Source organism: Lissotriton vulgaris, chromosome 6 (genome assembly GCF_964263255.1).
Source record: "Lissotriton vulgaris chromosome 6, aLisVul1.2, whole genome shotgun sequence".
NCBI lineage: Eukaryota > Metazoa > Chordata > Amphibia > Caudata > Salamandridae > Lissotriton > Lissotriton vulgaris.
The window spans coordinates 81,058,582-81,083,217 of NC_141694.1; the positions used below are offsets into that span (position 1 = coordinate 81,058,582).

General features: G+C 48.1%; 1 protein-coding gene across 2 annotated transcripts in view; it reads right to left on the reverse strand.

Annotated features, from left to right (window-relative positions):
- The window catches only part of LOC147706829 (ATP-binding cassette sub-family C member 10-like), a 1,327,484-nt gene that overhangs the window by 381,730 nt on the left and 921,118 nt on the right, over positions 1 to 24,636 (reverse strand). For both annotated transcript variants that reach the window (XM_086925963.1, XM_086925964.1), the window contains one exon: positions 22,931 to 23,057. In XM_086925963.1, coding sequence (XP_086782089.1) covers positions 22,931 to 23,057 — 127 coding nt within the window. The remainder of the gene's footprint in view (positions 1 to 22,930; positions 23,058 to 24,636) is intronic.

The window sequence follows — 24,636 nt, forward strand, 5'->3', positions numbered from 1 at the left end:
GTAGACCTCTCCGCCCCGCGATGATATCCTGACCGAGATCCTATGCCTGCACAACAGATCTGGTGAGATGAATGGTTGTACTCACCGATCGTGCTCCTCCGGAGTTTCTGACTGCCGTACTGCCGGAGAAATGCCCCGTCTTTGATCGCGGCCTGAGATGGCTTCGGGGCTTTGAGTGAGGCGCTGAACTAAAAGCCGATGCACAATGGCGGCCACCAGCTGCGATGCCAGATCGATCACCCGGAGCGGGAGAATGACTTGCCACGCTCCACCGGCTGCGACTCATCCTTGCTAGTAATGCCGCTGAAGGGGTTTAGACCATCACCTTTCGACCGCCGCTTTCGGAACCGGATTGTTTGCCGGTGCGATAATCCGATGTCGAGCCTGCCTCTCCCGACGACTGTGGGAGTCTCCCGAATGGTGTACCGGGGCTTCCTTTGTTAACGGTGAGGTACACCTGGGGGTGTCGGTGGTCCCGACTGCTGAACCCGACCTTACAGTCTCCTACGTGGCACCATGCACTCTTCCTCTCCTTTGTTTGGAACTTGCTCTCGGTCCTACACGGACCTGAGTGCAGACCGAGCTGCAGCTCTGGACAGCGATACCCTGCGTCAGGTCTCCCAGGGCGATCGTGATCTCAGATCAGGGAGACGCGCTGGAATTGGGATGCATCGTGATGGGATGGCGCTTGGTGGTCTTGCTATGGCCCTCGGCGCCCTCCGCAGTGCCCTGGATTGTAATGCACGGAACCTAGGGGACAAGCTGGACGCCATTGTTGCCACCCTCAGGAAGGAGTCGTCAGTCGGACCTTTCATTAATGGAACCCTGCATGATCTCGCATCATGTGCTTCCGATTCCCCGTCAACAAGCGAGGCTCTGAGGGGCCCGACCGCTATAACTCCTGGCCGGCCGACGAAAGGTTCGCACGAAGCGGGAGACATTGGACGTGTACCACCGGAGGAGCCGGCGGATCGCGCAGCGCCCCTGAACGAACTGGCACCGCTCCGACAGCGGAATGGGACGGTGATTCTTCCCCGCTTGCTAAGGGCCCCATGCTCAGTCCTATTGCGATCCTTGGTGCACGTATTGGGTTGGATTGATCCCCGCAGTGACTCCTTTTTAAATGGCCGACTGTTCTTGCCACTCGAAGTGCCTGTGCCCTTCGACACGATCTTCTTCGAGGCTGACTGGCTGCTGTGTGTGGGAGAGCTCGATAGGGTGGGCCAAGGTTAGGGATGGTGTCATTGTACCGGGACTGCTAATGGGCTGCTGGAGGAAGAGAGACTCGGAAACGTTCTGTGACTTTGTAGCTTTGAGGGCGAACAAAGTATCTCCTTCCCTTCTGTGAACTGGTTATATTCGATCTCGCATTGTTTACTGTACTGAGTGTTTAGTGCGGGGCAGAGAAGGGCTGGGGGCTGGCTTGGAGGTCCTCCTCCGCTTTACTAGTATCTATTTCTTTTCATTTCTTATAGATTAGTTCTTGTAGTGGGTTTTACAGGGCGACAGGCACACTGCTAGGGGGGGTAGGCCGTAGCCATCTACAGGTGTGCAGGGTGGGGGGTTGGGGGAATGGGCTTCTTTTTAGTTTTGTCCTTTTATTGTTTCTATGGCCCTTTTTTCTCCTTTTTTCCGGGATCGGGGTAGGGTATTTCCATATTTCCACTGGGGAGGGTGCTTTTACGATGTTCACAGGCATGCCGGTGGACAGTTTTAACGATACTACGTGTATTGTTTCTTTTTGATGATCCTGTTTAATGTGTACCGGCGCCCAGAATTTCAATTACAAGTGATCCTATTTGTTAATATCCTGTAATATTGCGATTCCTTACTTTCTCACTGATTGATTATACTGACCCGGATCCTGCTTTTCCTTATATCTTTTAAAAGAAACCTTCCTTAATCCTGATACACATGTGTTATGCCTAATGCTAATGTTATCTAGCTTTGACGCGGGGCCTGCGGGTGGCGGATTACTGTTCTTCACGAGATGCTTTATTGAGTTGACTTCACCGTACTAGCGGCCAGCCATGTGGGTTGTAGGCCCATACTTGTATCTGATTAATGTAACAATAAAGGTTTACCAAAAAAAAAAAAAAAAAAGATTCCAGTCACCACCAATGACATAGCTGGATATTTAAATTTCCACTAGTAAGCGATTCAAGTTAAGAAGATAGGAACGTTTAGCACCTGTCAGAACATATACTGAGCTGACACAAAGGATCCTATTCTCCTACTTAGGTCGAGCCCATGACGGCAGCACGCATGCGCTGCTCGCTTTGCGATGCATGCAGTATTTAGTATGGAGTGGAAGCCCAGTGGAAGCTCCGCTCGCTCTCCACTTATGTTTTTAAATGGCTCATGTCATTGTGTTTCATAAATGGTGCCGTCTGATTGATTATGAAGCTTGTTAGTCCTGCCTTATTTCGGCCATGTCATCATTTGTACCCGGTGTTACGGAAAGCGGGGTTAGAGGAAGGACGCCTCCCACGGAACAGTTGTGTTCTCGGGGGACCCTCCCGCCGGGCACCAGTACGAGTTCATAAATTACATGGACTCGTGAATGTGTTCCCGTACTTTGGGACAAACCTCAACATGCAACGAGAAGGGCACGGATCTAGATTGACCGGCTCATATCTGGGGGGCCCACAAAACCAGATTACAGTAGGGCTATAAGTGAAATAAAAGGCGACAGTCCTGACGAAGACCAGGGTGACCACTTTTGGCACCATTAAATCGGTCGAAACATGTTGACCACAGCAGTGTTTGGAGGGAAGTCTTGAGAGATCCTTTAGTCTCTAGCAAGACATTTTCCCATCCTATTCTTCTACGTTTTAATCCTGATATGGGTACCAAGTAAAGTCTAATAAAGTAATTCTTTCAGTTGGCACCCTAAATCAGTTTTAGCATTTCCTATTAACTGCACTTTTGTCGCACTATTTATTTCAATCACAGGGTGATTTGCACAGGCTTCACCACATTATATGTACGTGTTGTTTGTGTTTTATGGTTACTTGTAGTGTTGTGTAGAATTTATTATTATTTTTTCCCCTCCCTTATGCTCCGCCCTGAGTGTGGCAACACCAGGGCGTATTGTAAGCAGGCCCAATGATGAAGCATGTCACATACTTCGGTATGTGAGTGAGGGCAGTTTTTTCTAATTTATGGATTTTCCTGCGTTTGTCTTGTGGCCTTTGTTTGTGTACTCTACACCCCTTTTTGTGTATACATCATTTGTACCCGCCCATGGCTACTGGCCCCTTTACTTTCAGTGTTACACAGTATGGTATGTGTTCTTCAGACTGCGAGCACTACTTTGTGCGTGCCTTCTCACCCCCTTCTCCCCCCTCCCCCCGGCCTCACTCCTGTTGTCCGTGCAAAGCCAGAGATCGAGATCCACCTCAGATACCCAGGGCTGGTGAGAGACAGGCGGAGATAAGGCCCAGTCCTGAGGGTGTTTGCTCATCAGACACACCCAGTAGGAGCCAGGCCTACCACGGCGGTGAGGGCAGGGTCTGTGTGCATGACACACCAGGGGCTGGGCACACCACCAGCTCCAGCACTGAAGCAAGCCGACAGTTGCTAGTCAGAGAGGAGCTGCGTGCAGACGGCTTGGAGGCTCCCAACAGGTGAGGAGATCGGGAGGTTAAGAGTCAGAGAAAGAAGCCTTTGAGTACACCAACTCATTGGGAGATTCCCTAATAACCTGGTTGGAGACAGGAGTCTCACGGTGCAACCCATGTGAGGGCTATCTTTCGGTCATAGTAGTCCGTGACAGGCCGCCTAGGGAAAGCATTGCTCCGCTAAGCCTCAGACATCTGACCCCGGGCATGGGGAACTAGTGCGTACCGCAGAGCTGCCAGGACCTGCAGCGCTCCTTCACCAGGAAGAACTCCCTGCAGGGCAAAGAGTGAGTAGACCCAAACCCTCTACCCCTCGTAATTTACCCAGGCTGACTGCACCTGCCTCTTACTGCAACTTGAGTCCACTTACCTCCTCCTGAACATTGACCCCAACTCCCTCCCTTCGTCCCACCTGTGTCACCCAGCTCCGCTCGCGGTGAAATTTAATGCGATTAATGGGCCGCACTGTCGGTGCTCAAGTATCTACCCAGCCACGCTGCTGTGTTTTTAATGTGGCAGTACGAGCACCCCTTGGCAGTGCTGCTATGCTCTGGAAGGATGTTTCGTCATGTTGAGTGGAGCTTTACTGTCACTTCTCGTCAATTCTACGGCTATGCTTTTAAGGGATGCTGCCATGGCGGAGTTTACCTATAAAGGCAGAGTGCCTGCAATTCTCAGCGGGGCAGGCATACTTTTGCAGGACTAGGGTGGCACTTCTCTTTTGGGTCGCTATACTTCTAATGGTGTGCTGTTGGCGCTGCATAGAAGGGATTTTGCACTTTCAAGAGGAGAGGGCTGGCATTTCAGGTACACTGCTATACCTTTAACAGGACAGTTCGATAACGTGTAAACATGGCTGCTATACCCTTTAATACACAGGTCTGGTACTTAGAAGAGCTGCTGCTCCTTTCAGTGGGACAAGGTGGGTACTCTTTAGCTGGGTTCCTATACTTTAGCTGACCAGCACCAATGCTTCTCAAAAAGGCAGTAATTCCTTTCATGAGACAGTCTCATAATTTTTCTGTGGAGCGGGTATACTCTTAATAGTATTTTTCCCCACACTTTGTGGAGTTGTGTTATGCCTGGTGTGATCAAGATTCTGGGTTTCAAAAAGAGAGATTGTCTATTTGACGATTCCTCTCTTCCAGTTGATGCTTTGTGTGATGTTCGGCAAGTGACAGTCTTTCCACAAGTTATGGTGCATGGGAACAGGTCCTTTTTCCAAGGATCCTATAGACATATTAATCAATATATTGTAACTTTTTCAATAAAGGACTGTTATGGGATCTTTGTAAGCCTGATCAAATGTTTTATGTCCCACCACAGCAAGAAATGGACGTATCGATTGGGAACAAAAACGTTCAGGAAAGGGTCACCAGTGGAGAAACAATATTGCAGTACATTCCAGCCAAGGTGAGTTGCTAAGGCGGCAAAAGCTGAATGGATGTATGCATGAATCGGTGTTATACACGGTATAGCGCTTCATGCCTCGGCAAAGTATGAACCCCTTCACAAATTCTGTCATCGCGAGGCAAGGATTGTATCAATTTTAAATCATTCACTATTTCTATATCACAATTAAACCATATACTTGGGTATGGTTCTATGAAAATCTGTCCGTCCTATTTTTTCTATTTGACGTACATTGTGAATATATGAGTACTAATACTAACACACTAGATCGAATATACTACATGTTTTAAAGGGGATACTACGACAGGGTGTGGTCCTAGAGAGGCCATGTGTTCTAGGTCACCCGGAGATAGGGTTCCCAGGACAAGCTCTGTGCACCTAGGGGCACCCGGAGATAAGGGTCTCATTAGAGGGCCTGTGCACCCAAGGGAAACTTGGATAAGAGTCCTAGGACAGGGCCTGTGCCCCTAGGGAAGCTGGGATAAAAGTCCTAGCAGATGGCCTGTGCACCTAGAAACCCCTTGAGATAAGAGTATTGGGAGAGGGCCTTTGTACCCAGGGGCATTATGAGATAAGAGCACCAGGGAGGGTCTGTGTACCTAGGGGCACCGCAGATAAGAGTCACAGGAAAGGGCATCCGAGGATTATAGAGAGCGTTCCCTAACCCTGGGAGCATCAGTATGCGCTGATACGTGGTTCCTCCAGATGCATCATGGTAGATGTAGTGCAGAACAGTCTATTTGCTCACTTTTTTCATTGTATTTGGTGGGAGGTTCAAGCTCTACCAGTTCCTTGACATGAGTGTGTATCACACTTTTGGTAGTCGCCGGAAGTGAGTAGCCTCTGTGGCATTGGGAAAGTCAATAGCTCTGACTTAACACTTATAAGGTCCCGAAGGTGAGACCTATTGGCTATGCTAATGCCTGTTTTAACTTAACAAAGACATATCTACCTTCTGGATCAGTCCACGTTTTAACAATTGTGACGGGTAGGGATTTATGTAGGAGAATAGCCACTCCACATTTCCGTGGCTGGCCCTTTTCAGAAAGGGATTGTGTTGTCAATCCGCAATGGATGACTTTTCCCACCCAATCTCGCAGTTACTTAGATGATTCCAAAGCATCCAAGTGAGTCTCTTGCAGAAGAGCAATATCAGTTATTTTCATTCACAGATAAGAGAGTACTTTCTTGCATTTTATAAAATGCGTGAGGCCATTAAAACTCCACGAGATAATATGTAATGTTATGTATGCGTTGGAAGGAGAAAGAGATTAGTTTTAAGGAAAAGCCGATGTAAGGAATGAAGGTCTTAAGTTATAGGAGGGGGTTTAAGCAAAGAATAAAATAAAGTATAGGAATAAAAACTGTGCAGATAGTGGGGGGAGTTTGAAGAAAGGGATTGAAGAACGGAAAGGGAAAGATGGAAAGTAGATTCCGGGTTATGAGAAAGGATCAAAGATGAGATTAATAACCTTCTGAAAAAATTCAAAGGAAGTTAAAGGGTTGTGAAAAGAAAGTAAGAGAATCACTTGTAAGTACACAGAGAAGTAAATGAGAAGGAGGAAAAGCAAGGTTCTAGAGAAGCTATAGAAAAGACAAAGGAAAGACAGGGAAGAGTTCTAAATGTGCTACGCTGGAACAAGGCAGCACCAGGGGATGGGACTGCTCTCCACGAGTCTAGACTTTGGGCAATGTGCGCTGGAGGAGCCCCGTCCGGTGACAAAGTCACTAGTAAAAGACACATATATACAATAATATTAACAGTATTAGGGTTGAAATTATAAGAATACTCAAGTATTCAAAAGTTCGAGTATTCAACCAATAGTATGAAGATCAGGGTTAATAATTGAAGGACCAGCGAGAAAAAGAAGAACATATTAAGAATATAGTCTTAAAGTGTTAAAGGAAAGAGGAGATCAAAGGAAAAGTATAGGAAGGGAGAAGAAGGGAAAGGTCAGTGTAATACGAAATTATCCTATGCATGGTATAATCAAACAAAATGTTGTATAACATAGTAGTATTGATAACCAAACATTAAGTATTATCATTATCGTAAATAGATATTATCACAGTTAAATATGATCATAGCTAAATATTAGCACTATGTATCAAAATATTATACTAGTTAAACATTAGGACAATTAAATATTAAATATTATAATAGGTAATTAATATCATAAATATCTGATAAACAAAGGAAGAGGGGGAATATGAAAAGGAATGAAGAAGCATAATAGAACATATAATTCATAACAAATTCATAACAAATGATCAGGTATTCAAGTATATAGTCAGCTATCTTGATACCTGCCATATAAGGTGTAACTATACAAAACTAAAAGCATAAGCAAACAGGCTTTGGGAGAAACTGGGAAGACAAAGAAATGTTAACATAGGTATATATTGAAGTATATTGGAAAAAGGGAGCAGAATGAAAGAAAAATATTATAATATAGGAAATATATAAGAGAATGAGCAAGAGTTCAGGTACTCATCTAGTCGCCATCTTCGGAAAGCAAGAAGGCAGCAGATGTCCATCAAATCATCAATATAAAGAAGGTAAAATATTTAGCCAAAGTGCAAGACACATTTTCCTCGGATAGAGGGGGGAAGAGATGTTAGAGGAGAATTAAGTAGTCATTGTCTCTTTCCTGTATAAAGGCTGCCACTGCTTGAAGAATGTATAATACATTGATTTATTCATCTTCAACTTAAATAAGTGTCAAGGCATTGGAATTCCAAATTATCAAAAATGCAGGGAAATCAATCAATCAACATAATTCAGGACACAACCTCCTCTGATGAGGGACGTTTTTAGAGGAGAGCGTGATTTGTCCCTGTCTTTTTCCTGTGTGAGGACAACTACTGCCTGAAGGGCCTGGCCTTGGTCTCCTAAAGGGTGAACAGGTTGATCTAAGTCTCGGCCCCTGTTTTAGGACCGGCCTGGATTACGTCGGGATCCACCTGTGGATATAGTAGAGTTTAATGATGGGAGTTGGAATCCAGGTTCTGAGGAGAAAGATTGTATAAGAAATTACTAAGGTGTTCTGGGTTAAAGAACTCCTTGGAAATCCCATCTTTGGTAATCCGTAAGCGTGCAGGCTCAAAGAGGCCATTTTTGCTATCCAGTTGTCGTAGGCGGGGTCTAAGAAAAAGGAAAGCTTTGCGACTGTCATTAGTTTCTTTCGAGAAATCCACTTCCATTCTGATCTCATGACCTTCGAATGTATATGGGCCGTAGGTAGGAGACGCTGTGATCAATTGGCGGGACTGTTCATGTCGTAGGAAGCAGACGATAAGCGGACGTGGTTGCATATTTTTCCCTGTGTTTGGCGGACCAATACGATGGGCTCTCTGCATCTCCAATAGTGGATGAAAAGTAAGACCTCTGAGCTTTGGAAGAGTTTCTGTAAGAAAGGATTTTGTATCTGAGCCTTCTATTTTCTCAGGAAAACCAAAAAAAACTGACATTGTCTCAGCGACTTCTATCTTCCAGATCTAATAACTTACTCCTGAGAAATAAAAGCTCCTAGTCTCGGTCTGGTATAACATCAAGGCGGTTTTTAATTGCTACAACCCGAGCAGTTATGCCATCCATCCGGCTCTGAAATCCAGCAATGTCTGTACGTATAGATTTAGTCTCAGCTGTGAAAGTAGATATAGAGGTCTCCATACCCTCTAATCATGAGCCCACAGCAGAGCTCTCCTGAATTATTCATTCCATAGTAGAATCCGTCGAGGTTGACATTGCAGGATTAGTTGACTTCTGAGTCAATAAAGTAGTGCTGGTAGAATCTGAGGTGGGGCATCCCTGGTGTAAGGCTTCCGAAATATCTTACCACAAGGCATCACCAACTCTTTTATGATAGTCCTTTGACACAAATTCTTTCATACAATTGATGTTTATGATATAATAAATAAGATTAAATCAGAAGTGGCGTGCCGTGAGTGGTGGTGTGCAGCAGAGGGAAGTCAGCTGGTGAGTGGGGCTGGTAGCGGGGTTCGGCTGCCGCGTTGGGCAGCAGCGCGAGAGGTCGTACTGAGGCTTCTTGCCCCCCCTGCTTGCTGGTTCCAGTGCTGCGGCCTGTTCGTAATGGGGCAGTAGAGTCCCCCCTGGTGTCTGGGATCAGGCCATTGTCGTTGTGGAGGGCTGACCTGGCCGGGGGTGGTGTAGGTGCCGATTGGCTGCACATTACGGGGAGCGGAGCCCCTCCCCAAGCCTCGAGAACCGAATCCCACATTCTTCTGTGCTCGGCCAGCATTTCGGCTGGCGTCTACTGAGACACACCAATGCCAGGCACTCTCGCCAGGGATGCAGGATGCAGGACTTGAGTGTGGCCTCCTCTGGTGTGGGGAGAGGGGACCGGCTGTCGGTTCGGGCAGCGGCGCAGGTGGGCGTGCATGCCCCCCTCCTTATTCCCCGGTCTGGCTCTGTGCAGCATTCTTCATCCCCCTTCCCTACTGTGGGGCTGACTCCTGGAGCACTGGTGTGTGCTGACCTGGCTGGCTGACATAGGGCGTGATAGCCTGTGTTTGCGGGTCGGGCCTCCTCCTTGTTGATCACAGTGGACTACCACGTGTGGCTGACCTCCTACCCGGCCTGAAGGTGGCATCATGCCTGGTGAGTGGGGCAGGGGGCGGCTGTCACGTTGGACAGTGGCACGCTTGTGGGGCGAGCCCCCCTGCAGGATTGCCGGCACAGGATGTCTCTCCCCCCTGCCCGTAAAGAACCAGGATTTGGCAACTGCTGTCCCTCAGGGTGCTGGAGAGGCCATCCCCTGCGGCCCCTGTTGTGTGGGGGACAAGGCCGGAGGCATGGCCCACCGGGTGGGTGGTGCTGGTTCTGCTGATTTGCCTCTTCAGCTGTCTACCTTATCACCCACTGCCTTGTGCCACATTGCCGCCTCCCGCGACTGTAGAGTCCTGGCCCGTGTCCCTGGTAGACACCTCTCTGGCTGCGGTGGTCCCGGCTGCCAGTGTCGGGCAGCGGTGCGCGGAATCTCTGCCTCACTTTATCTTTGGGGGTTGCCTTGTGAGACTGTTGACCTGTGTGTGGAGGGGAGGTCTGCTTGCCCAACCCTGTCTGGAATCATCTCCCGGTAGGCGACGTACCCTTTAGGGGTCGTGACCCTCCCTCCACTCTACGGCTCCTCCACTGAATGGTAGCACCACAACAGCTTCAGACTCCCTCCCGGCCTCCACTGTCAAATGGTGTGGAACACGTTGCCACATCCTCCTTGCTGCTGCCCATTTGTTTGGACCTGCCTTCGCCCCAGTGGACCCGATTTCCCATGGCCGGCTGCCAACACCAAGTGACACCTACTTCCTGCGGGTGCCCTGCCTCCTTCCGCCGTGGTCCGGACTGGCAGTCCATCTCCCAGGGGCCCTCCATACCTGGCTCTCCGCCGCTCCTTCCAGGTGGAGAGTAGGCATCACGCGTTGCGGCCCGTGGCATCAGACCACCCCTTGGAGGTGTATTGGTTTACCCCAGCAGTGTGTGGGGTGATGAGGGGGCTGACCTGAGTGCCCGGGCCTGAGTATCGACGGTCTGGGTGCCAGGGCCTCCCCCCCACTCTGGGGCTGCTGATTGCCCCCCTTGCCGGTGCGGCTGCCGGACTCCGCCCCTGTTGATGATGGGCAAGCCTCGTGCAGCTCCCTAACCTTTACACACAAACCAAAATGGATCAATACACCACAACGGATCGGGGCCCTGGGGGTGGAGCCCCTAACACGCCTGCTCCCGCTGGGAGTGATCTCTCCACTATCCTTCAGGCGATAGGTACATCGCAGGCCTCTGTTGAAAATAAGATTGGCGAGGTGAGGATGGATATGGCCCTCATTCACCAGGACCTGTGCAATGCATGCATCACAGAAGCGGTGTCGCGTATCTCCACAACCGAAGATGATATACGTCAACTTAAGACCCAAGTGGCTCGTCTTTAGACCCAGACCTCGGAGCTCCACCGTCGGGCAGAGGATGCCGAAAACAGGTCAAGGAGAAATAAATTACGCCTCCTAGGTTTTCCCGAAGGGGGTGAGCAAGGCCATGCGGACACATTTGTGGAGACTTGGGTGCGATCCTGTCGCGCGTGCCCATCGTTCCCTGGCCCCCGACCTCCGCCTGGGGCCCCCGCCCGGCCCATTATCCTGAGGGCCTTCAACTTCCGGGACAGGGATGCCATTCTCAAGGCAGCTAGGGCACAGGCTCCCCTTGTGTTCCAGAACAACAGGATCATGGTCTTCCTGGACTATACCAGGGAGGAACTAGCCCAACATCTAACTTATGATGATGTTAAGCAGAAGCTCCATAACCTGGGTCTTCGCTATTGTCTGCTCTTTCCAGCCTGGCTCAGAACTGTTTTTCAAGACAAGGCCCTCTTCTTTGATAGCCCCCAGGTGGCCTGGACCTGGCTCATGGAGGAATGTCCCCTCCAGAACCGAATGGCATCCTCCCCTGCCCGACGGGACCCTGCGCAGCCTCGGCCAACCTTGCCTAGACCACAGAGTCGCCGTAACAGGTCCCGCAAGAAGGGTGACCATTGTGATGATTCTTTTCGATCACCGGATGCAGTATCCATTCCACCCCCTCCCCAGGCTTTATCCCAGATTTCTGCACCTTCCAGCTTGACTGGCTCCCTGATTGACTTGAGCCGAAGTCTGGACCCCTCTGAGATGCTGCGCCCTACCATATCTGACTCTGACTTGTCGAGGAGCCCCATACTTCGTTGGGCCGGGGACAACGAGGGAGTTTGAACTCAGAGCCCAAAGGCGTGGGGTCCACACAATGTTTCCCAAATTGTTCCTGCAGATGAGGTTGTTATCATATTCATGCGGTAAGAGCGGTCCATCTTCACCACGACCATGTTCTGCCCATTGTTTCTTACCTTAACTCCCAGTCTTCACTGTATTTCCCAGTTGCATAAATGTTTCAACTCTGCATGCAGCTGTTAGTGAATATCAAATCCAATTACATGGAGAGGTCCATCTCTGCCACATTCACGTCCCTCTAACCGTTTTTTCTTTGCTCTCAGACTCATTAGTGTTGATGTTTTAGGGTGTTTCCTTTTTAGGGTGACAGATGCTTTATTTTTGGAAGTGTAGGATGGGGAGTGTTGGGGGCGAGGGAGGGTGGGTAGACCGTTGTCTCCCAATTGTTTATTGTTTTTGGCCGCCTACGGACCGCTGTTCTTTGTTTTCCTTGGTAGCCATCTATACGCACATGCCACTGCTGCCGATTTGAGACTTCACAGACCACACGCACTTTACACCCAGACCACCGCAGCGGGTCATTATCTCCCCTGGGACCCGGGTCCGCTTGCACTGCTCCTTACACACACTGCCTAGTCAGATGGCATCCACCGTGCATAGACCCTCCACATTATGTCGTGGAACGTCAATGGCCTAATAGACCGCATGAGACTTAACAGACCGCACAAATTTCACCCAAAGGCCCCCCTGGGACCCGGATCCACTTGTGCTTGCGCTGTTCCTTCACACGCTGTCCACCCAGATGACGTCCACCTTAAATAGACCCCTCCACATTCTGTTGTGGAACGTCAACGGCCTACTAAACTGCATAAAACGTACTGCTGTTCTTCGCAGCGTCATGCGCCTGATATTCTTTTTCTACAGGAAACACACCTTCTGGGCACTCACTGCACCTTCCTCGTCCGGTATGGGTTCGACAGTGTCTGGCATTCTGGTTTCGCACATGGCTCCCGGCCGGTTGCCATACTGCTTCGTAAGGGGCTTTCCTTTACCTTGGCACAGGCTGAGATGGACACAAAAGGCTGCTACGTGGCCGTGACGGGCAAGATTGAAGGGCATCCTTTTAATCTCCTGTGTGTATACACCCCACCACCACAGCGTCCTCTGCCCTTTGACGTCTCACACTCGTAGTCTACACCTTTCCACAGGGTCTGACAGTCATCGGAGGTGACTTCAATGCCGTTATGCAACCCTACCGCGACACGACAGGTGCTCCTGCGGTGTTCCGTCTTGCCTCTGCTAAGCGCCTATCTGACTGGTCCTCCGCCCTGGGTCTCTGCGATGCATGGAGGGTGTGCAATCTCCGTCGGGAACAATATACTCACACTTCGGCGGACCACCATACTCACTCTCCTATCAACCAGCCCGATTGTCATTGATGTCCGGGGCTACCATCCTGCCCCGAGGCATCTCGGACCACTCACCTGTTTCCCTCCATCTCTTGAACTCTGTTGATGACGTTCGAACAGCTTGGCGGATGAGCGCTTGGTTTCTGAAGAATGCGGAATGTGTTGAATCCCTCGGGCAGGAACTGAGGCATTATTTTTCGATTAATAGGGTACGGTCTCCTCGACGGGTACATTATGGAAGGCTGGCAAGGCCACTATACGGGGCGGCTGGATGTTTGGTCCACGCGAAGCGCACGTAACAGGCCACCCGCCTTGTACAGCTGGAGGCCCATGCTGCACAGTTGGAGATGGCCTGGCGATGACTCAGCTCGGCAGCTTACATTGCTCCGTGAAGAGATCTGTCAGATCTCGTTGGAGTCCACTAAAATGCTTTGGCGCTCCTCCGTGGCACGCGTGTACGGTTGGGGTGATAAAAATGGCAGATTACTTCATAATTTAGTTTCATACCCCAAAGCCAACCGCATTATTCCCGAGATCCGTGATGGGACCGGCGTTCACCACGTTACCTCTCGAGCTATTGCCCAAGCCTTCGCGGGCTATTACGCTGCCCTTTACGCCGCCCGACCTCCCGAAACCTCCCTGGCTGATTTGCTGTCCGAAACCGGGACCCAACTGCCCGCCTCTCTCAGATGGTCTCAGAGACTGTGGATCTTCCCTTCACCCTGGAGGAGATACATAGGGCCATTTTGCTCCTGTACTCCAGTAAGACGCCAGGGCCTGACCGCTATCCCCAAGAATACTATGCGACTTATCGAGACATGTTGGTCCCACACTTAGTGGAATTGTTTAGGCATGTGGTGGACACGGGGTCCTTTCCCCCAGAGACAGACATAGCCACTATTGTGGTCCTCCCAAAGTCACAGCCACCGTCCCTTGCATGTGCGGATTACCGCCCCATTTCCCTCATTAACACCGAAGTTAACATTTTTGCCTCAGCCGTGGCTCAACGACTCCGCCCCCATTTACAAGATTTGTTCCATCCAGACCAATGCGGTTTTATGCCTTGCTGGGGTACCCGACATTGCATACGCTGCCTCCACCTCGCCCTTGCACACCGCCATCATCTCACCCCGTATCTGGCCCTGCTCTTCATTGACTTTGAAAAAGCATTTGATACAGTGGACTGGAGCTACGAGGGATACGTGTTAAAGGTGATGGGTTTCGGCCCCCCGTTTCGGTGCCTCATCTGTGTCTTATACTCCAGTCCTACGGCGAGGGTCCGAATTAATGGTGTGCTCCCGGAGACGTTCCCCATTCAGAGGGGCACTCGCCAGGGCTGTCCGCTCTTGCCGCTCTTATTCGCATTAGCGATGGAGCCCCTGGCCTCTCTCATACATCAGGACCCCACATTCGAGGATGGGCTTGGGACTCTTACCAGGTCGACAAGATCGCCCTTCATGCCGACTATGACGTCCTCTTCTTCCTGGCAGACCCCGACAGCTCTGGCTCACGGTTCGTGGACGCCCTCTCTGCTTTTGAACGGGACTCCGGCCTCTGGCTCAACCCGGCAAAATCAACTCTGGTTCTCCTCCACCAGTCCTGTGCTTGCTTCAATTGGCAAACGACCATTCCCCTGTGCAGGCAGTCATTCAAGTACCAGAGGGTGTGGGTCACCCTCCTTCCAGAACTCGAATGGTCCCTGAATATTACGCCCCTGGTTACCAAGGCCAAGGCCAAGGCGGACATCAGGAAATGGCAATCCCTCCCTCTCAACCCCCTTGGCAGAAGTGCCTTTTTTAAAATGATGGTTCGCCCCCGTTTTTATATATCTTACAAAATATCACTCTTCACCTCCCGGGGAGCTGGATTCGTGAAATTGGCAGTATACTCACCCGGTTTTTATGGGGGGGCGGAAGACCGCAAATGTCCCTGGCACACTGCCACATACCTCCCTATGACAGGGTCATGGGGGTAACCAACCTCCACCTCTACTATCTGGCCACGAGACTCATCATGGTTTGCAGGCGGCTGTTCCGACCTGGCGTACCGGGTGGAGCTCCAATCATTGGATTTCCCACAACTCCAAGCCTACCTGTATGGGGCCCCCATACCGCAGGTCCTCCCCCATCACCCGAACGGTGCTCATGGCCTGGCGCACAACCTTGCGCCACACGAAAGGGGGCGGGAAACTCACCAGGCAGACGCCCTTGTGGTGTGGTGTTTGGCTGAGAGAGGCCTCCTCTTCCCGGGACCCACGTCTGGGTTGGGGACCACATCAGATACTTTGCAGAATTATAGCAGCGCTATTCCCTCCATTCCTCCCAATTTTATAAATACCTACAGCTAAGGCATGACCTTCGAGTACATATTCCGTCTCCTTCCTCCTTTCCTGAATTCAGCCCCCTTGAGGCTCAAGTGATGATGAGGAACCTGGGTAGAGGGGGGGAGTGTTGCGGATTTACCGCTCCCTAGTGAACAATGGCCCGCATCCCTACACTTGTTACGTGCCCGTTGGGAGGGTTGGTTGGGCCCCCTAGAAGACGCGGACTGAAGAGATGCTCTCATGGCCCTCAAGACCTTGACGACCTCCTCCAAGTTGCGTTTAGTCCAACTCTATTACCTCCATACGGCTTACCTCACTCCTGCGCGCCTATACGGCGCCCGTATGCGCCCTACCACATGATTTGGCAAAGCCCTGTCCTTGCACCATTTTGGGTGGGGTGGAACTGGAACTCACACAGACCCTGGGGTGGACGGTTCCCCATGACCCACCACGTTTGGTCCTGGGTGTGTTCGATGGCCTCGATGGATCTCGGGCCGATAAGCGCTTCCTAGGAACATCGGTGGGAGTAGCGAAGCGCGATATAGCGGCACTCTGGTCGCAGGCAAAGCCCCCTACTATACGGAAATGGAGACGGGTGGATTGGTGTGGAACTCAAGAGGAACCCCTCTTTAAGGACCGGGGCTGCCCCGAGCTTTTTGGCAAGATATGGGGCAAATGGTTCAATCTACTGCCCTAAGGGGCGTATGCATGTCTTGTACAGGAATATCCATATACAAGTGTTTTTATTCATCCTAGAGAATGATTTACAAGTCTCTGTTGTCTCTCTTTCAAATGTATTTTATCCAAATAATGTGCTTGATTTCGCTGCCAATGTATTTTGTGATTTTTTTTAAACCAATAAAATTGATTATCAAAACAAAACGATTATCTCAAGGAAAAAACACTAGGGTCATTAGACTAGTAACCCAATCTAGATCGATGCAAATCAGCAAAGTTCAGTACAGCATGAGGTGTGGGGCACAGAAGAAGCATCCTAAAGCAGAACTGGAGCACACACCGCTCCTTCAGAGGAAGAGGTCACCTCATCTCGGTCCATGACCAAATAAATGCAAACCCCGCCTCTGAGTTATTGGAGAGCCTGAAGAAGTGGTGCGTAGCTCTTTCACCTCAGATCAGTGCCGTTCTCTCGCCCTGTCTTAGAACGTCAGTCAGCTCAGACCAACAATGAGTAGTAATAAACTTTAGAATACGTCTTCAGGTAATTAACACAGTAGACCACTGAGGAAAGAGAAAGACAGAGATGGTCAAAGACAGCCCACTCTTGGCTAGTAGTGTTGCAGCAATGTAGCAAGGAGCCCTGGGACCGATAGTCCCGCCAGGTCAGTGAAAAGCAGCAAATGAGACTCACTGGGGTCACGGAGTAATCCAGCCACTGAGAAATCTCACAAGGCACACATATCCAGAGGCACTTGTCGGGGCTGTATGTATAGACTACTTGCAGGGAAACCTGGGTAAGTAAGAGCAGCGTTTAGTACACAGTACTCATCTAGATGCACGAAAACACACTAGTAGCACTAGCATGGGGACACTCTGTTGGAGTAACCAGGCGCTCTAAAAGCTGAATAATAATAATATAGTAGGTCCAGTATCACTGCATGTGCGCTAAAAGTTAGCACAGGCCGCTGACCAGTAAACTGAAGTTCTGGTTAGGAAAGTAATAGGCAGCATCTCGTTTTACCTCATCACTTCACGTCAACAAATGGCAGCCTTCAGAATCAGTCGCTGCCGTGTCTGAGTAGGCTGAACAGTTCTCTGTCCATATATTTTCGGAGTACGGTGTAGTAGTAGGCTGTTATAATTTACTGCTGCATTTCCCTTCTCTATGGTTCTCTTCTCTACTGCTCAGCCAGTGTGAGTGTTGGTTTGCCTGAAGATGTCTAGATTGTTGGATGAATGATGATGTCATGGAATGTTGGGTGCTTGGTGAGCTGTGGAGTGTCAGTTGGTGTGTGCAGGCTGAGCAGGGCAGAGGCTGCTCCTGGTGGGGCATCACATGGACTTATCATCTTCCAGTGACTTACTAATGTTATTATCTTATCTATAAATCTACTATATTTATCTACACTACACTTGGCTACAGAGGACTTCTTATTTACAATACTGGCGACGAGGTAAAAAGAACTACGTGTTAGTGAAGGATTACCCTGGATTACCTGGACTAACCAAAGGAATATACATTTTTAAATTGGAATCCAAGGAAAAATACATAAGGTAAAGGAAAAGAATAAGGAAACGTGAAACAAACGCTCTGGTAAGCCCCACCAGTGTTCTTAGTCGACAGGACAGCCTGCAGTCCAGAGCGTTTAGGATTTGGACTTACCAGCCTTGCATTTGGATTTGCCAGTCTTGCATTTGGATTCACCAGCCTTGCATTTGGATTTACCTGCCATGCATTTTTCTATTAATTTGACTTTCACATGTTGTATGTGCCACTGTACTGTGGAGATTAATTTGGATGGCAGTTGCCTTGTCCTACTGCCGCTTTAAATCTTTATTTTGGTGCGCTTTCATGCTGCCCATTGGATTTGACCTGGGACCAAAGGCGGTGTTCGTGTGTGAAGCGGACTGTGGAGATTTGACCTGACAGGCGGCAGCTGGTGAGTTTTCTCTTCGCGCTACAAATGAGTGAAGCGGACTGGCTGCGGCTGTGGAAGCAAGGTCGGGGGCTGAGTGTCTTCTAGCAACGTGTTTTGGGACATTTTAAATAGGCTAATGAATTTTACAATGTTAGTAAACTCACCGTATGCTGCGCCTGTGACGGTTGGTCAGCAGAGCTCTTTCCAGTTCCCCTGCTAGCGTTCATCTGATGACGTTGTGGGAATTCTTCTGCGTGTTGGTGATTCTTGTGACGTACAATTACGAGGGTGTTCCGAAGTGTCATCACGCTAAAGGTGGAAACGTGGCCCATCTCCCTTGGAAAACGACGCTGAACAACGCTGTGGCGGCCATCTTTACACCTTGGGTAGGATCTTTTTGTTTTACTGTGGTTCGCGACATTTGGGATTACTATTCTATGGACGTCATCGAGTCATTGGGTATTTCAACTTTATCGATGATGTCTTTCAGTCCTTTGTTAATTGACAGTGGATTTATCGTGTCCTTGTTGATACCATTACTCGACACTGGACTTTATGGGCTTCTACCTTGTGGGCTAATAGGAACCACTTTTATGAACTTTATGATGGGAGATCTCGAGTTCATCCAAAGAAGGTTATTGGAAGTCATTCAAACTATGGATGTTTATTGGAATGTTACTGTTAAGACTTGGACTGTGGTACTGGTGGCGCAATTGCGTGGAAACACTGGATCTAACTTGTATCACATGGACTTCGGGTAAGAGGTTACAAGAATTTCGGGTGAGAAATCGCTCATTGTTCATAGACAACGGTGACTACGTTTTTTGTTTTAATTTGTTGTGTTACTGTTGTTTTTACCTATTTACAACGGTGTGTTTGCAGTATTGTATGGAGGCATGTTGCACTTGTCACGGGTTCCTTCTGTTTGTTTTTGTGAATTTATATGGAATGAGAGGAGGTTGTGTGTATGGTCTTTGTTGTCTTTGCCTTCATATTAAGGTTGCTGTGGTTTTCCGTTATGTGTTGCTTTGAGTTTTGGGGTATAGTACTTATCCCCAGTTTGCCTGTTTCCTTTGGTTATCAACCACTTATTGTGGTTATGGATTCACATTTTATGTGTTACTTTATGTGTTACGATCCACATTTAGTGTTTTACCTGGTTGACATTAGTTTGTCGATTTACTTCCCTTTTGGTTTGGGTGAGTGAATGTATTTATGTTGGTCTGCGCAGAGCTAACACCTTCACTTGAGGTTTCTTTGCGTGTACATCCACTGTTTGGTTGTGGGTGAATGGTTTTTCCTGTACTTTCTTTAAGTTCTAATGGTTTTTCTGGTTAAGTATTGTGGTTTGGTCTGCGTAGAGTAACTGTCTTCACATGAAGTTTCTCTGCGTGTACACTAACAGTTTGGTTTGTGGGTGAATGGTTTTCCTGATTGGTTAATGTGGCTTGGTCTTTGTAGAGTAAGCACCTTCACATGGGGTTTCTCTGCGTGTACACTCACTGTTTGGTTGGTGGGTGAATGGTTTTTCCTGCACTTTCTTTAAGTGTTATCCTGGTTAGGATTGTGTTGCTTATGACACTTTCTTGTGAGTTTTCTCTGCTTCTTACTTATTAAATGTTTGTGTTGAAGCAATTTTAGGTTTTACCTGGTTATGAGTCTTTTGTGTTTTTTTTGTTTTACCTGTGTTATGTTTGATTGATTATTGTACTGTCTAAGTTTAATGCTTTCTGGGAACTCTTTTATTGTGATTCAAGGTGTGTGATTTCATTGGCATTTTGGATTGTCATGCATTTTCATTTATGCTATATGTACTTGATTCATTTGTTTAGTGTATTTTCATGCATCTTTTATTATCCTTCATTGTGTTTGGTTTCCTTAGGGAGGGGGATCTACTGCTGCATTTCCCTTCTCTATGGTTCTCTTCTCTACTGCTCAGCCAGTGTGAGTGTTGGTGTGCCTGAAGATGTCTAGATTGTTGGATGAATGATGATGTCATGGAATGTTGGGTGCTTGGTGAGCTGTGGAGTGTCAGTTGGTGTGTGCAGGCTGAGCAGGGCAGAGGCTGCTCCTGGTGGGGCATCACATGGACTTATCATCTTCCAGTGACTTACTAATGTTATTATCTTATCTATAAATCTACTATATTTATCTACACTACACTTGGCTACAGATGACTTCTTATTTACAATATAGGCCAAGCCACCATTGTGGGTTTGCACAAAATGGCGGATTAGTGAACTTCAAATCCGTCAAAGGGAGCCACAAGGAGTGCCTCGTTCACCCGAGAGGCTCGTCAGAAGTCAGTCTCACCTGAATGCTGAAATATATACTGCGGTGCACACCACTCTCCCATCCACAACACAGTCAGGAAGCCAAAAAATGAAACATGGTGGACGCTGCTGATCCGCTAAAGCAGAGCAGGTCACCTCATTCGCCTCATCCTCCAAGGGGACTGTGTCACCAGGCTCCAGAGATAGTGGAATCAAGTGGTAATCGGGTCAGCTACGGGCCGGAGCAGCCAAAACAAGTGAGAAAAGGCTCCTTTTCTCCTCTGCGCGCAGGTTCACAGGGTCACTTCACGGCTTTGCGTCTGCGTCATGAGCCGCCATGTTCCTCTCATAGGGCTGTATGTAACGCATCACCGGAGATCTCCATTTGAGGCCATCCGCTGTCGTCGGACACATCAGCTATTCATTCTTGGCTGTCTCATAATCTAATATGAGGGCTCAAACCGGCAAAATGCAGTGAGAAAGCCCTCACGCTGCCGTCCGGGGCTCCCCACAGCGCGGAGCTCCAGAATAAAGCAGCCATCTTGCTTAGTGGCCAGACAACGCCCCCTATTTTGGGTCTTTTCAACCATTGTTGTTAATGAAAGCTGTGACTCGACCCTCTTGTGACATCTTTTCCCCGCTCTCCTTTGCACCATTTCATCTGCTAATGTAAATTAAAGCAGGGTTGTGGAATCCAGCACTCTCGCTTTCCACGTGCCTGTCCCGTGCCAGCTGCTCATCTCGTAGCGTTGACTCTTTTCCCCCTTCTGGTCCTGCAGTCATCGCGGCTAAGAGGCCGTGGTGCTCTCCACTGCCTTCTGACTGCGAAGGGTGACTGTGTTTCAGGCTCTCTCTGAGTGCCAGTCGGAGCAGTGGCGGGCATCAGTGCCATCTTATTGGAGTTGTCTGTGCCCCAGTGCGCTGGCTTCCTCTTACTGTGCTCCCAATGCCAATGTTGCTCGTTGTTCTTTAGTCCTTGTTGCCTTCGACCCTTCCTGTGCTGGTTTATTTTCATGAAAGACGTGAGTTCCCTCACAGGCTAATTTCTATTGCATAGTCAGTGGAGCAGAGACCCAGAGCAGTCACTCCGTCGCCATCTTGGCTCTGCTCACCCTGCCAAGCTGCCATTTTTTTCTCCAATCACATTGTATGAACCTTCTCTGCAGGCACCTATCTTTGCCCGGTATGTGATCATTTTTGAAGGATGAACTGGCTACTACATGGAATAGCTCATGCCTCAAGCAAGCAAGAAAAAGACTACAAGAGTTGCTGTTGTACACAGCTATTGGCAGGTTGCTTCCTCTTGCATCTCTCTGTTCTCTGAACCTATGCCTGCAGTCTTCTTCAGCTTCCACTAGAACATGTCCCATTTAAGGCCCCATACCTTTCATCACTCCTCCTAGCAGAGTGAATGAAGGAAGGGTTTTAAAACACTTATTTCCTCATAGTCTATGGTGGGCTGACTGTCAAATTTTGAGTTTGCCGCCAGATCAACTGAATTTTTTCAGATGAGTGACTTCCTGCCTCAATGACTATCTGATTCAGTGGAAAAAATCACCCAAAAACAATTCTATGGCAGACCAGTCGGCACATTAAATATTTTGGAAGGGTCAAAGAAAGACCCCTCCAAAAGGGGGTATGTCTTCTGAAAATCTAAAATGAATACTTCTAGATGCATTGAGAGTTTTCTCCTGCAGGCGTGGGAGACATTCTTATATTTTTCTTATCCATGTACTTGACAGTCCTAAAAAGAAAAAAAGTCTGGGGTTGGAGGCCAACCTAGATAAAATGGGGCTTCCTGCGCATTTTACGACAGTGGTTGCACTGCTGTACCAGAAGTGGCTCCAAACGAGGCAGGCAACGTGAGACGTGGGCTTACACTCACCTGCTGAATTTTGACAGATGCCTCATTACCACCCACTTCATAACGGGCCCGTTAAAATGGTCTGGAACATCCAATCATAACAGCTCCACATCCTTTCTCTGCCAACATGGTTGTTTGCCACAATCCCCATGCTGCGTTCTGGGAGAAAACATGCAGCTCCATTTGCGAATTGGCTCGGGATAGCTGATCAGTTTTCACACACTCAAAATTACCAATACTATGAATCAGCGATTCTGGGATGTAGGAACATCACGGTATTCCAACTTGGACCTTTGAGGGTAGACATCGGAATTTACCACAGAAACAGAGTTGATGCACGCCTGATGAATTACATATTTTTTGCCCATTTGCCGCCCGTACATCGAAACAGATTTTAGCCTTGGAAATGTCCAGGTGTGGGAAATACCAGGCAATACCACTGTCAGACATTGGTGAAACAGCACAGAACCTAGAAAAGCGTGTTTCAAAGTGTAATGCTTTGGACACTGGCATTTCACTGGTAGATCCCATTTTATCACAACAAAATGTTGCTCACAGACATCTAGCACAGGGTGTTGCATCTTACCAGATGGTATGGTTTGTACTTTTCTTGTATCTGACTTCAAAGGCTTTTCATTTGACCAGTTTTACTATTAACAACATCCTCATCTTATTGTGGAAACATGTCTGTATTGACATTAAATAAGATAAATTGCTTACATTGGGTCTGCTGTTGAGGGAATGTTTGACTGAGTTGTCAGGTTCCATATGGAAAGGTTCCTTCCGGTTTGATTTGCCAGACTGGATACCCAGTGGTACAGCCACCAGGAAGAAAGTTCACGTGAAGCTGTGAAGACAAGATGTGGGCTGTTAGATTAGTAAAGTTAAGAACTTGTTGAAAGCTGTGATGGGCAGATTTCACAAAAGTAGAAAGAGGTAGTGGCATTTGTATTGGATGGTGAGATGCCCTGACCTTTTCTTCTTAGGCCACCACGTTTGATAAAGAAGGGAGGAGGTGACATAGATGAACTGGATGGAGAGAGAGAGAGAGAGGTAAGATCCCTTGTCTGACATGTAGCTTAGCCTAGATAGAGGGGGCAAATTGGAAATTGGCTGAAATAAGAAGACTCTTCGTTGATTATCTATGATGAGCTAGCTAATAACGCTTATTTAGGACAGAGAGAGATAGCATCAGGGAATGGTCAAAGTTAAGCACTTTCAGGAGAACGATAGAACCTCCACCCCTTAATTGCTATAGAGCCGTCAGCACTTGTATATAATGACTATATCAGTCATCTGTGATATGAAAATATACATAGTAGCGTTGCACTGCTGCTGTCTCCATGGATCTGCTATCATTATGACTAAGCTGCTACTTTATGTGCATATATCCTGGCACTAGAATAGAATAGAGTGTGCAGATCCCACAATTCCAGGAAAGCTCACTCAATGTAAATAGCTCGGTCTACAAAATCCTTAAGGATAGCTACTCTCCCCAATTCTCCAGCGTCCCACCTGTGGCAGAAGCACGGTGAAGCAGGTTTTTTAAACCTTCTCTCTTGTTCCCGGGACATTTAGTGGTTTCTAGTGATAATTAAGCTGGGTATAGCATGGATGTCCCAGACTTTTTTTGTATACTTGACTCTCTCACGGTAGCAGAGCTCAGTAGTGAAGTTTGAAACACAGATACGTATGGCACAGTAATCACACACACAATAAAATCAATGTGCCCTCAGACTGATATCTTTAAAAAAACAATCGGTTTTTATTTATATAGAGGAAATTCATGGCGGTTAGAAGAGCCACACCTGAAGGTTTTATCACCTTCTCAAGCGTCACTATGACCTGGTGTCTCTCTAGCATTGACACAGTGTAGATGTGCACTCAGTTAGCATTGAGAGTCCATGGGCAAAGTTATCACAAACACAGCTGCAAAACCAGGTACACATGTGACTACATTACCCCTATGACAATCAAATTTTATTGGGCCCTTTGCAAGCAGGTTGAACATTTAGATCAGCATCTATGACCTCAAAAGGCAGTTACATTAAAACACCACACTACCCAAGGAAGAATCTAAGCTTATCAGGGAGCCATAAGCAGCTTCAGAGCACCAAATATTTACACCTAGAAACCACACACTACAACAAGACCACATACTCCTGCTTTTTCTCAGGATGCACACCCAGGTTCTGGAATATTATACCACCAAGATAAGACCGGACCCTCTTTCACTTGGTTTAAAACCGGACTCCAAAAAAGCCTGCTTCTGACAAACACCAGAAACGGTGCACAGACATAATATCGACTCCAAAATATCGATTGGACATAATATCGAGTTTTAAATATAGACTGGACAAAATATCGACAGGACAGAATATAGATAACCAAAATATTGTTTTTAAGGTAAGTGATGTAATATTGAC